A 13,971-nucleotide genomic window follows, 5' to 3' on the forward strand; every position below is an offset into this window, starting at 1 on the left:
CATCTATAGCTGAAACAATAATCAATATTGATTGACTATTGACCCACTAAAAACATAACCCAACAAAATGGCTTGTTTGTAAACTTTCCATTCATGTTCTATTTGTCCTTTTTAAAAATTGCCCTCCAAATGCAAATAAACCTATTAGAGAACAGTTCTGCTCTAGCTCATTCCTTGTTGCAATTTACAAAAACTTTCATATGTAGTACATAATCTTATTTAATTCCTAGGATAGAACTCCATTGTCAGAAGAAACACGCACCACAAGTATAAAGTTCTGGAAGATAACGAGTAATGCATAAGGCTCCCCAAAGACGGAGGTATTCCAGACAATTCTAGAAAAGAGTTGAATTAAAATGATTACACTAACAAATCATCTCCATGATTTATGTAAGTTAATAGGTAGGAAGGCGGAAATATGGATGCAAATGCTGGTGGGTCCATAGAAAGTTGGAATTTCTTCTTGATTCTTTCTTCCCCTGTCCTCATGCATCCACCTAAGCCACTAGGTCCCACCGAATTCCATGTGTTAAATGTCTTTCACATCTACCCACCTCCCTCCGACCCCATTGCCTGGATTACTGGAACTGCATTCTGACAGGTTTTTCTGCCTCTGTTCTTGCATCAGTTGGAGACCTTTTCCCACAATCATTTGGCATGATCTTTTAAAAATGTTACATGAATCTGAGCTTGTTACTCTTCTGCTTTGAAACTGTTTAATGACTTGCCATTGGCCTGAGGATGAAGTTCTTCCTTGCTTACCAGGGCTAACAGGAAACTTCAAAACTAGGGCTGGGGCTCTCTCTCTCTCTCCATGCTATACTCTTGCCACTCGACCCCTCCCATACTATGTACCAGCTTTGTACACGACAATTCCTTCTGCCTGGAATATTCTCATTTTGGTCTTTTCCTCTTCTTCCCCAGTGTCCCTCACCCCTCCTGCCTGGTTAACTCCAAGTCAGCTTTCTGGTTTTAATGTAACCATCTCTTCTGGGAGGCCACGTCTCCTTTCTGAGAGGTTTTTGTGCTCTTTGATTCAGTTTTAGATCAGATTAAATTAGATTTTCTTGCCACTTCCTCTGCCTTGCACCCCATATTTCCCTAGTTTTAACATGCATCATATTTTTCACTGCTTAAAAATTTTCTCTACTTCCAAAGTAGACTGTGAACTCTATGAAGGCAGTTGACTGTTTTCTCTGGCTGCTATGCCTGAGTACCCAATGCAATGCTGGTTGCTTACTGACCCTAAGTAAATACTTGCTGGATATGAATGATAAACTATTCTTATTGGTTTAGTTATTCACCTGTCAATATATACCGAGTGCCTAATATGTGCTAGGTACTGCCCTAAGGCTGGGTCTACAAAGGTAATTAAGACTGAGATGGAACTTAATGTTAGTTTTCATCATAGCCTCACCTGTATTTTGCGTAATTATTTAAGTGACTCCATTTCTGCCACTGTGACTACTTCTTTCATGTGCCCATAGTGCCAGGCATGGGGTGGCTGAAGACAAAGGTTGGCTAACATCAATGGGCTGAATCATTCTGTGCACTAAGGTGTTCAGTGCTTCCTCGGTCGTGGATGCCTTCTGGTAGGCAATTACATGTGATGTGAAAATTTTCATATGTCCATCCACAGGCCTTTGCCTAAGATCTTGTCTCTGACCTTTCAGTCTATTTTCTTCCATGCCCTTGATAAGCAGGCCAGGCAATTTGCTGCCACCCAGGAGTCAATATATATTCTCATCTTGAGCCACTTCCTCCATGCAAAGTGGGTAGCAAATACACTGCTCACAGATTCTCTCATCAGGAAAAATTTCCCTTGACACTGTCATTCAAGGTCACCCCTAACTATGACTGCAGTCTCACCACTATCTATTTCTGTCTTCCACCCACGTACCTAGACAACTGACCTGAAAACCAACCTCTAAATTTTTTTTCTCATTCAGCTGGTAGTAGAAAACCCCCATAGAGCCAGAGATGTGAGCTGAGGCAGAAGCACTGGTGCAACTGTGGTGGGTGACATGGGGGTACAGGTTACTTCCTTATGTAGATTTCTCTTGTTCATGCTTAATCCCAGATGTACCTTTTCCATCTCGTGATGGGTTGCTCCTGGGTTCACACATATTTATGACTTAGTGGATCTAACAGAACCCAGCTTGTGATGGGCACTTTTTTTTAATTTGCTAAAGGAAGGTTTATTGACTACCAAGAATTGACAACATTTTCTGTAGGGTAATCAGATGGGTCATCATATTGTATGTGAAATTCTTCCACATGAATGGGAAGATACTATCGATAATGCTATTGATTGCCCAGATAGAGATTATATGTCGGTAACAGCAAGACAAGAGGACAGAGCTTTTTCTTAGACTTGCTCACTTTTCCAGACAGATATTTAATGCCTTCTCTTCTCAGAGAGTATTTGGCACACGCTCTCTCTTGTGTATCACATTAATTGCTTTGAGATCTCTCTGCCACGGAGTGCAGCCTGGTGTAAGAATTTTGCTGCATTGGTCTAACCTCCCCAGGAACTCTCTTAACCACTAAGGCTTGGCCGAATCGTTGATTTGGTTTCCCACATTTCCAGGTCCATAATCTTTTGACTTGTAACCTGCAGACTTGCAAGCTCCATCATCTCCACTGATGAGGAGACAGTAGGTCCCAGCTTCCTTTTCCAGGTGGACCTTGATGTTGAGGGGCTGCTCATACTGCAGTTTCTGGCCCTCGGTCTCAGTCCTGACCTGGTACAGCTGCTCCTCCAGGGCCCCGATCTGAGGCTGGATCCGGGCGAGCTGAGCACAGTAGCTGCCCTTGGCGTAACAGGCATTTTCTGACACTTACTTTCTGGGGTGGGGTGGGTGGGGAGATAAGCTCTTCAAGACTCTGGGACCCACCACTTCAGTAAATACTTTAGAGGTCAGGGGCATGTTGGAACATCCTCTTCAAAGGATGTCATTTTTTGTTCCGTCTTCCCTTACAATACATTGATTTTCAAGCTTCTTGTCATTAATGCCCTGCTAAGGAAACTTTTAAGGTATTTTTTTTGTCTAACAACTTCCCCATAATGGAATATTAATAGTACAGGTATACTGTATATTTGTTGAGGTTACTGTGGCCTTTGGAGGACCACAAACCATTGTATCGTATACATTTTTCACCCCCTTAGAACCACCTTTTGCCCCCATTACGATGACATCACCCCCAGTAATAATGCACACCCTACTACAAAGAAGGAAGTACAGTATCTGGCTGGTCTCTTTGGCTTCTGGTGACGACATGTCCCACAACTCCGAGTACTGACCCAGCACGTCAAGCATGTGACCTGGAAGATGGCCACATTTGAGTTGGACCTTGGGCAGAAAAGGGGTCTGCATCGCAGGTCCAGGCTGTGATGTAAGCTGTATTGCTGCTTGGGCAATACAATCTGTCTTTCTTTATGGATTTGGAGCTGTCAGTGATGGCAAAAGATGCAGTGTGGAGATGATGGCGAGCTTAGGGGGGACAGTCACAAATATGAGGGGGTGCTATCAGGGCTCACACGTGAGAGCAAGGGCCTCCTTAAGGGGTGCACACTAGGGGCCTCTCTTGTCTCATCATAATCCTGTCCCTGAGGTCAAGTTCTCTTGACTGCTCCTCTGACCTTGTTGGCTGTAGGGTAACTCTGGTTACTCCTATGTTTTGTTCTAGAAGCTTTATAGATATAGATTTTACATTTAGGGACGTCTAGGATCCATTCTGAGTTAATATTACTTATGGAGGTTAGTCTCCAGATGAATTGAGATTGATAGATTTCCAGCCTTTCCTAGACTTTTTTTTCCTAATCCTCTCATGCCTTCTTCATGAAATTAAATATTGAGAAACAGGGTTTTTATGGATTTTTGGGGGGGGGTAAAAGGAAAGTTTTGGAGCATCACAAATTGAGATTAAGATTATATGATTATATCTAAGATTTTGTTTTGCTCTCCCCACATTGGGGGCCATACCACCCATCGAGAACACAAAACCCCAATGACCCTTATATGGGTGTATTCTTATAGGGGTCTTCTTCGTTTTTTTAAAGCTTACATTTTCTTTTTATTTATTTATTTAGGCCACACTGCACGGCATGCGGGATCTTAGTCCCCCCACCAGGGATTGAATCCAGGCCCCCAGCAGTGGAGGCGTGGAGTTATAGGTGTCTTCTTTTGCTTAGACAATATGTATTTAGTATGCCAACTTCAGATCTGTAATATGGACCAACTTTAGAACACCAAGAGACCTCGTCATCAACATAACTGTCACTTCAGTGATGACTAGCCAAAGATTGTCTAAATGTCCTTAGCACTGTTCACAAGGGCTGAACTAGTGAACTAATGTCCAGCAAATACCAGTATATGCTTTATCAGCACTTCCTTTCTCTGGTTTACAGAGCTGTCCATCCACTTATTCATCTACTTCTTCAATATTTGAGCGCTTCTTATGTGGTAGGCACTGGGTCTGCAGCAGTGAGGTAAAGTCTCTACCGTCTCAGAGTTTACAGTCTAGTTCACCTTGTTCCTTCCTCTCCCTTTTCTCCTAGATATCGATTCCAAACATTATTGGTGCTGTGGTCACAATCTTGAGGTTGCAAAAATTCCTTTGGAAATGGCTGGACTAGACATTTTCCTGATCACTTTCAGATGATTTAGCCACAGAAGAATTCCATAAATTTACTGAAGAAATATGCCGTTGTGGAAAGAGTAGGTATTGGTTTTAGAAGCCAGGTGGCTATGGTCTTTATCCTGACGTTCTCACGCATTGTGAGTGTATCATACTTTTAAAAACACCTCCGTGTGAGATTTAAACAGAAAAAGACTTAAGAAAAAACTTCCTACATTTCTGTGTTAATGACAACGGTGTGTTTCAAAAAACACTGTCTTGGAGACAGATTATTTCTAGTTTCCTATTTCAATCACAGGAAACTATGTGACTTTCATTAGGTCCCTTCTCCCTTTGAATCTTTCCTCACCTGTAACACAAAGATTACGCCAAAGGTCTCCCGAGCTTTAAAGGAGAAATCAGCTCCGATACAGGGAACCTGTTAGTCTTATTCAACTAATTGTAAAAACTACCTGTGCGTTTTAAAGTTTTACCTGAGCATGTATGGATATTGCAAGACCATTAACCCAGCTTTTAAAAATGTGAATAATGTTGTTTATTCACAACCGAAGTCAGACCAGCAAGCCTAAGAGAGGGAAGGTAATTTCAGAAAATCAAAGGGTGGATAATAGGCCCAAATAAATTCTGGTTTCATTCCTTTCTTTGGAGGTCACCTAGCAGGTAACTGATTGACTCCTCACCTTATTCAGGCTAGCACGACTCAACCCTCCCCAATTGACAACCAGCTCCGCCCGACAGCTGGATCTGTTTGCAAGTCCCGGAGGCAGCTCCGCCTCCATCCCCTTAAAGCGCCCGCCCAGGCCCGCTGCACGTGGATGCGCCGCGGGCGGAGCTGGGAAACTCCGGAGACGTGACGTAGAGGCAATCTGCGACTGCGGATTGGAGGGCAGGGGAAGGAGGGGTGGGCCGCATTGCAGGAAGTGACGCGTGCCGGAAGCGGTTTTCTGCCGAGAAATTGGGGCCGAGGGACTGGACTTTAGGCCGTGGTGATCACATCCTGGTTTCCACATCTCTGCCCGGTTCACGGCGGCTTCACTCCTCACGGTTTTGTTTTGTTTTGTTTTTCTCTCTGCAATGTGAGTGGCGTTGCCTCGCAGTGATTTCCGTGGGCGTCGCTAAAGAAGGACCTGGGAGGAGAGGAAGCCGCTGCAAACTGGCCAAGCTCCAGAAGGCGTGGAAGTTCCTCCGCGTTTCCCATTTTACCTCGGCGTGAGCAGCGCGCTCTTCCCGGGCATTGGTGGTCCCGGCACGTTGTGGGTGGTATTCATTGCCCAGACGCTCCGTGTAATTAGGAGAGAGGAAAACCACCGGTTCCCAGCATTTCTCGTGGAGGAGGAGAACTAAGCGATAGGAAAATGTCTATTTTCCCTAAAATATCGTTGAGACTTGAGGTTGAAAACTATCTGAAAGCGGGCTTTATGAATAAGGAGGTAGGTCAGATAAACACGTTAGATGCTGTTTGCAAAAATTCAAATACACGCTCTAGAGAAATAGAAAAATAATCTAAAATGCAATCAAATGTGTACAGCCGTTGTTTCTTAGTATTCGTCTTTCCGAATGTAAAATATGCTAATATCTTTCTGCAGGTATTTAATGAATGCTTTCCGAGCTAAGAGGTGTATGGGGTGTATGTTTTAACATTTAGGAATGGGAAAGGAGGGAGGGGGAAAAAGCGGTTGTGTGGCGGCAGGAATGCACTGAAAGGACTACAAGGGTGAGCAAGACAAGATCCCCGTCTCGGAGAATTTAAGTTCTGTAGAGAAGAAACGCCTGTACTCTTAGAGCGCCTGCCCTGGCACTCAGGTGGAAGGTTTACTGTCGTTCAGTGAGTGCTTCTTAAATGCCACCAGTTGTGCTAGATGAACTGCAGACCTTTACATCTTAATCTGCGCAGTCTTTTTTTGGTAGAGATTTCCTCCCCATTTTTTATAGGTGAGAGAACTGAGGGTCCAAAGAGCGACGTTACTGAATCAAATTGACACCGCTGTCATGTAACTGCTGAAATGTGAAGGTAAAGAACTCAGGTCCAATGGGAAAAGGAATGGATTTGGGGCCCCAAGCCCCTGGTTTGCATCCCAGTGCTTTGAGTCAGTTACTTCACATCCCTTAACCTTGCTTTCCTTTTCTGTGAAATTTGAGGACGGTTAACAGTGCTAAAATGTCAAGGTTGTTGTTTTAACGTATTAATCGTAAGTGCAAGCACCTGGCATCGTTTTGCCGCCTATTAGGTTCTCCACAAATGTTCCTTCTGTGTGCTGCTGGCAGTGCCGAGCCCAGAAGTCCTCAGTGAATGTTGATTGTCTTTGATTGCCAAGCCTGTGCTCTCTCCACCTTACCATCCCGCCTGTAGGCAATTTTGTATTTTCCAAATCTTTGGTTTTCTATTCGAAGTGAAGCCGCATAAATACTACTCGTTTTCAAAGATGTTGGTGAAGCCACGACTTCTAGGTTTGATTTCTGCATTTTATTTCCAGAGGTTATGTTAAGGGGCAAGACAGTACGGAAGGAGAAAATACCTTCTTGATTTCAAAGAACTTATAAGGAGCGTATTAAGAGAAATAGAGGCAGTCAGCAGTTTTTTTCCCCAGCAGCTTTTTAAATGGTTAACATTGTTTTATTAAAGAAGACTCAAATGTCTGTCTTTGACACCACTTCTGCCTCAAACCCACTAACTCTATACGATTTTACAAAAAGAAAAACCATCCCTTTGTAAAAAGTATCAAAGGTAATGGAATATTCAGTTAAAAAAAAAAAACAAACCTTGAGAGAATACTAATATTTTTAGGCTAGTGGATTATTAGGCTGGCAAGTGGTTTATGAAGATTCTGTGAGGCAGGGTGTAGTCAAAGATAACAAAAAATGGGGAAATACGTGTCTCAAAAGCTTTAGTTAATTACAAGGAAACTTGGTCATTTGAGTCTTTATAACTTTATTTCTGACAGGTATCTTGCTACCTGTCTTTTTTTTGGACAATATCTATTTGTTACATTTAATAATACCATATTAAGAAGCTGATGTTATGGGGGCTCTTTGGGTGATGGTATCAGTGTTACTTACTCTTCAGGTATTGGTGTTTTAAAACGTTACTAACCAATTTGCTCTGGGATACGAGGTTAGCTAGGAACTAATTCTACAGAAGTGATGTAACAGTTAATGTTTTTAGAAATAACTAGAATGAAATCCTGAATTTATATGAATAAATGTAGCAGATATGTTAAAAATGTTAATAATGCTTTGAAGTGAGGCAGTTTAAAAAAAAAATTTTTTTAATTATTTATTTTATTTCTGGCTGTGTTGGGTCTTTGTTGCTGCGTGCAGGCTTTCTCTAGTTGCCGCGAGCTGGGGCTGCTCTTTGCTGCGGTGCGCAGGCTTCTCATTGCGGTGGCTTCTCTCGTTGCGGAGCACGGGCTCTAGGCGCGCGGGCTTCAGTAGTTGTGGCTCACGGGCTCAGTAGTTGTGGCTCACGGGCTCAGTAGTTGTGGCACACGGGCTCTAGAGCGCAGGCTCAGTAGTTGTGGCGCACTGGCCTAGTTGCTCCGCGGCACGTGGGATCTTTACAGACCAGGGCTTGAACCCGTGTCCCCTGCATTGGCAGGCAGATTCTTAGCCACTGCACCACCAGGGAAGCCCAAGGCAGCGTTTTCTAAGCCCTTTTTGTCTGGTGTTTCACTAGGCGTTTATTAGCATAACCCTATGAAATATCGCGATTCCCTTAGTGTTATTAACACATAAACAATGCAGAGAAGTGAAATGGAACCGAATAATTGCCGAATGGTGTTTCATTAGTTGGAACAAATGTATAGACATATATCCTGCTTAATGTTTTTAATTTGTATAATGAAACTGAAACATTAACTTGTTCTGTTCTTCTTTTCAGGTTGTATCTGCTTTAGGTAAAGAAGAAGCAGAAAGGAAGTTTGAAACTCTGTTACAGAAGTTGTCCCACCCTCCATCATTCACTACTGTCAGAGTAAACACGCATCTAGCCTCAGTACAACATGTGAAAAGTCTGTTATTTGATGAGCTTCAGAAGGTTCGTGCACATTTTTGTCATTATGTACAGAGTTAGATTTCTACAGTCTGTGTCATGTCACTCCTCACTAATATGTGAACGATATACTATTACAAGTTTACACATAAGGAAATTGAGGATCACGCATGTTGTTCAAGGTTACGTAGTGAGTGCTCATGCTAGAACTTGAACCTAGTACTTCTGATTCTGAATTAATTTAGTGACTGGATAGGTCACTCGACCCCTCTGGGCCTCCATTGCTTCGTCACTAAAATACATAAGCGGTCCATTCTAACCCTAAAAGTCTGTGATATTGTAATAAGCAGCATATAATGACCATGAGGGCAGATGACGTAGCCAAGGTGAGCCCAGAGGTAAGGAGGTGCCTACTGATTACTTGTAGGATTATATTTTTTATTTTAATATAATTTAATTAAATATAATAAAAGGAGGAAAATAATGTAAAGATATATTTTAAAGATAAAACAACACAAATTTTTTTTTGTTCAACCAATAAAATAGTTTTGGCATAATACTCATTTTCTGTAAGTGAAAACAGTATTATAAAGTGGCTTTTTTTTTTTTTTTTTTTTTGCGGTACACGGGCCTCTCACTGTTGTGGCCTCTCCCGTTGCGGAGCACAGGCTCTGGACGCGCAGGCTCAGCGGCCATGGCTCACGGGCCCAGCCGCTCCACAGCATGTGGGATCTTCCCGGACCGGGGCACGAACCCGTGTCCCCTGCATCGGCAGGCAGACTCTCAAACACTGCGCCACCAGCGAAGCCCTATAAAATGGCATTTTTAAAGTTCCAAGCAGAAAAATAATATTGGAATTTTCTTGTTTATGTTGTCTTCTTTGCTTTCAAAAGCTGTACATTTTATAAGTGAAATAAGTCAGATAGTGAAAGACAAATACTGGATGATATCACTTATGTGTGGAATCTAAAAAATACAACTAAGTAGTGAATATAACAAAAAAGAAGCAGATTCACAGATATAGAGAACAAACAAGTGGTTACCAGTGGCGGGGGGGGAGGGTCAGTATAGGGGTGGGAGTGGGAGGGACAAACTGTTGGGTGTAGGACAGGCTCACGGATGTGTTGTACAACATGGGAAATACAGCCAATATTTTGTAGTAACTGTAAATGAAAGGTAACCTTTGAAAACTGTATTAAGTCTTTTAAACCAGAAAGAAAACCCCAAAGCTGTGCATTTTGTGTTTCATACACTGTGCACTGAAACTTGCCTCCAAAGAAATGTAAGATGGAGGAAAACAGGTGCTTGGAGGGGGTACTTCGAGTTGTATTTTGTAGTTATTAAATCTCTTTTAACAAATAACCATGATGGGTGTCAGCAGACCTATTTCTACGTAATAACTGCCTAAATGAAAAGGAAGAGGTAAGCGTGCTTAAAAGACTTGCATTTGTATATCACAGGCTGTGTTTATCAGTTTACTCGATATAACTTACAGAAAATTTCAGAGAATTTTCACTGGTATTGATTCTTTTTTAAAAATTTTATTGATGTATAGTTGATTTACAAGGTTGTGTTAATTTCTGCTGTACAGCAAAGTGACTCAGTTATGCATGTAAATATTCTTTTTCATATTCTTTTCCATTATAGTTTATTACAGGATATTGAATGTAGTTCCCCGTGCTGTACAAATAGGACCTTGTTGTTTGATTCATTTATTTTTTGTCTTTAATCTCATTACATTTATGGAATGTTTATCATACTCTCTTTAAGAACAGTTCTATGAACTTCCAGTTGTGAGGAGGTGACCAGGTTATAAGAAGAACCAGCTACGATTTCTGGCTGTATGAGAGCAAAACTCAGTATAATAATTTTAAATAAGACTTGGAGAAAGGTTAATCTGATTTTTAATAAGAGTGGTAATTTTATTGAGAGTAATGGCATTAGGCATAAAATATAAGCAGTTCCTCAAAGCAACTAAGATTATTACTTTTATGTAGTCATGCATGTAGGTTTTCAGTATGAAGGAAACTGTTCTGAGGCCCGTAAGGCGTCCATAACTCAGGCAGATCCAGATTGTTTTCTTTTCTAGCAAATTATTCCTAGAGCTTAGATAATCTAGGATCCCACTCTGATGGGAATAGAAGATCTCAGGGGTTGTATCTAAGAGCAGGCAGATGAAATCACTCCGGGCTTTTGAGTCCCTTTCCTTGAAGGTTAAGATAAGACTGAGGAGATTGGGTCATGGGCACTAGATAAGTATCTGGTGGTTTGAGCAGTGCCTGTTTGCAGCAGGAAAGGAGATTCGCAGGAGGTTTTAGATTGTACATCTCCTTTATTTTGCCATGTCCCAAGCTCGTGTGTGTCCTAAAGACATATCCTGAATGGTATATGAGTGGGTACTTTGTCTCCAAATATCTCTGTGTCCCATATTGAAATTTAATCATTTAAAATTTCATTTGACTGGTGAAGGGTGTGGAGAAACGAACCTTTATACGTTGCAGGTGGGAAAGTCAAGTGGTTTGGCTTCTTTGGAAAACAGTTCGGTGGTCTCTTAAAAAGTTAAACATAAATTTACTGTACAACCCAGCAGTTCCACTCCTAGGTGTCTACCCAAGAGACATGAAAACATACGTCCATGCAAAGGCTTGGGCATGAACATTAATAGCAGCATTGTTCATAATAACCAAAAGGGAGAAGCTATCCAAATGTCCATCGACTGGTGAATAGAAAAACAAAACGTGGTATGTTCACACAGGGGAACAGTACAGCAATGAAAGTGGTGAACTCATACATGCTACCACTTGGGTGAACCTCAAAATCACTAGAGTGAGTGAAAGAAGCCACACACAAGACAGTCTGCATTGTATGATCCTGTTTATATGAGATGTCTCGAAAAGGCAGATATCTAGAGAAAGAAAGTAGGTTAGTGGTTGCCTGGGGTTGGAGCTGGGAACAGGGATTGGCTGCAGATGAGCATGAGGAATCATCGTGTTGATGGACAGGATCTAAAATTGGATTCTAGTGATGGTCACACAATTCTGTAAATTTACTAAAAATCACTGAATTGTGCATTTAAAATGGGTACATTTTATGGTATGTAAATTAACCTCACTAAGGCTGTTTTAAAAAGGGCATGAGGTAGAAACAAACAGAAAGACAAGCAGGTGATATGCTTGGTTTAAAAAAAAGTTTGTGGTGTTTTATGGAAGTTACAGATGTGTGGTTTTATAAAAGTTTTATTTCTGTGTCATTTTAATATCTGATAAAAAGGGAGAGGAGGAAAACCTTGGCCTGAGGAGGATTGATCTCTATGTAGACTATTTCTATAGTATAAAGAAATAGTACTTCCAAAGCAAAACAAAAACAAATGGCAAAATTCATTCTCTTCTCCTTGGAAGGATCCATAGTCCGGATGCTGTAAGTTATCAAACAATGAGAGAACACGAGGGAGAGAGGGAAAAAAAAAGGGGGAGAGAGGTTTGTTTGAATGAGTTTGCCCTTAAGATTTCTTACTATTCTGTTGGATATAGTTAGTTCACAGTAGCCTTTGCCTGGAAGAAGCGAGCTGTTGACTTGGTAGAAATAGAGTTAGATCTCTAAAATCTGAAGAATTTTTTTTCTCTTATCAACTTAGCAATAGGTTGATTTTGGAAGTTTTCTGTAGGTAGTGTATGGATATTACAAGGCAATGCAAGTATCTATTATGGTCACTGCTCTTTGGTGTATTATGTGAAAATGAATGAGTTGATAATCCCTAGCCTACATGGCAGAGACTTGTTCTCCAGTATTTGCGTGTTGCCCTCTGATAGGGTACCCAGTCCTTGCTGTCCAGTCCACTCTTCTGCCTGCAACTGTGGTGTGCTGGTACATACTGCACAACCCACTTTCTGGAAAAATAATGCTGGTGTGTGGTGTTTGCTGAGTTTTGGGGTGTAAATGCTCCCACTCTGGTCGATTTCAAGCTACCAGCGTGACCATGGAGTTGGGAAGAGCTGCACAGAGTTGGCTCCCATGAGACTGGGAGTTGGCCCCAGCACCTATGCCACTGGCCCTGCACTTATTTCCAGTCTGAAGGCCAAGTATGGTAGAGGATACTGAAAATCCTGAGCCTTTGCCAGGAAGCATCATCCAACCGACATGGCATCCAGTGTTGATAATACATAATAAATAGCATTTAATAATCTCAGTCTTTAATGTCCTATTCATGCAATTCTATATTGGATACGTGTTTTCAGAGTAAGTCACGTAAGGTCAACATGGTTCATGTTTACAAAGTCAAAAACAGTAAGCAAAATTGAGCCTTTTACTTGTAAAGAAGTCAAGATACTTGAGAATCAAATTATAGAGAAAACGTTGTTTTGAAGTCTTTGATTTTTTATAGTATCCTGTGGAATAAAGTGAAAATACCCTAAATCAAGCTCATTACCGTGCTCTGCTAGGTAATGACACTGAAAAGCTCTGTAATTTGAAATTTAACCAATATATTGATTGCTTTGTAATCCTATGTGTTTATTTTTAACAGCAGTTTAATGGATTAAGTTTTCCTATTCTTCAACATCCAGACCTTCAGGATGTCTTACTTATTCCTGTTATTGGACCTAGGTTTGTAACTCTTTCATTTTCAAATTGTATTCTTCTAAATAAAAATGTCACCGGTTCTTTACTGTTTAGTGACAGTACTAAGTTTCTCCATTATTAGCCATTTTATTTAGGTAGGAATTCACAAAGTTGATAAATACTGACTCTATAGTCTTTCATGGAAAATATTACAAAAGAACACTAGGAATGGGCCCAGATACCTTGAGAGTAATGCATTGTAGTTGCATTTAGTGCAGTGATTGATTTTTTTTTCTGTGTTATATCACGTTTTCTTTTTAAACATCTTTATTGGAGTATAATTGCTTTACAATGTTGTGTTAGTTTCTGCTGTGCAGTGATTGATTTTTTTCCATTCTGTAAGAAAATTACTTTTACGTTTACTTGTATATCTTGATTCCACTGCTCAATTAAAACTTTTCTGAGCTACAACAAAAATACAAAGCAACGTTTCCTACTTTAATAATTGATATGTTTGTAAAATTTTATTAATTCACAGTTATGTTTAATTACTGTGTTTGTTCTCTGAGTAGAACAGATACTATGTGTTTGGAAGGGATGTGTTTAAAAATTGAAAAAATAGGCTTTCATATTATAATGGGAGTTGTATTGAAAATCCCTAATTGTGATAAAAAATTTCTTAATACCCCTAAGACTTATAATAAACATAAAAATGCTCATTTTGTTAAAGCTTTAAAGTAATTTAGTGGTCAATACTAGAGCAGTGGTTTTTGGTTTATCCACGC

At 40.8% G+C, this 13,971-nt stretch overlaps 1 protein-coding gene across 5 annotated transcripts in view; it reads left to right on the plus strand.

Moving 5' to 3' along the window:
- Positions 1-5,996: 5,996 nt before the first annotated feature.
- Positions 5,997-13,971, plus strand: part of NSUN6 (NOP2/Sun RNA methyltransferase 6) — a gene marked incomplete at its 5' end in the record, with an annotated part of 67,564 nt that continues 59,589 nt past the window's right edge. Inside the window, 3 exons of one of the 5 annotated variants that reach the window (XM_079700826.1) lie at positions 5,997-6,071; positions 8,519-8,698; positions 13,152-13,231. In XM_079700826.1, the coding sequence (XP_079556952.1) occupies positions 5,997-6,071; positions 8,519-8,698; positions 13,152-13,231 (335 nt within the window). Of the gene's footprint in view, positions 6,072-8,518; positions 8,699-9,842; positions 9,944-13,151; positions 13,232-13,971 lie in introns of all 5 variants that reach the window. The other 4 variants (XM_079700827.1, XM_079700828.1, XM_079700829.1 and 1 more) reach the window with 4 other exon arrangements.

The sequence above is a fragment of the Hyperoodon ampullatus genome (assembly GCF_949752795.1).
Source record: "Hyperoodon ampullatus genome assembly, chromosome: 3".
Taxonomy (NCBI): domain Eukaryota; kingdom Metazoa; phylum Chordata; class Mammalia; order Artiodactyla; family Ziphiidae; genus Hyperoodon; species Hyperoodon ampullatus.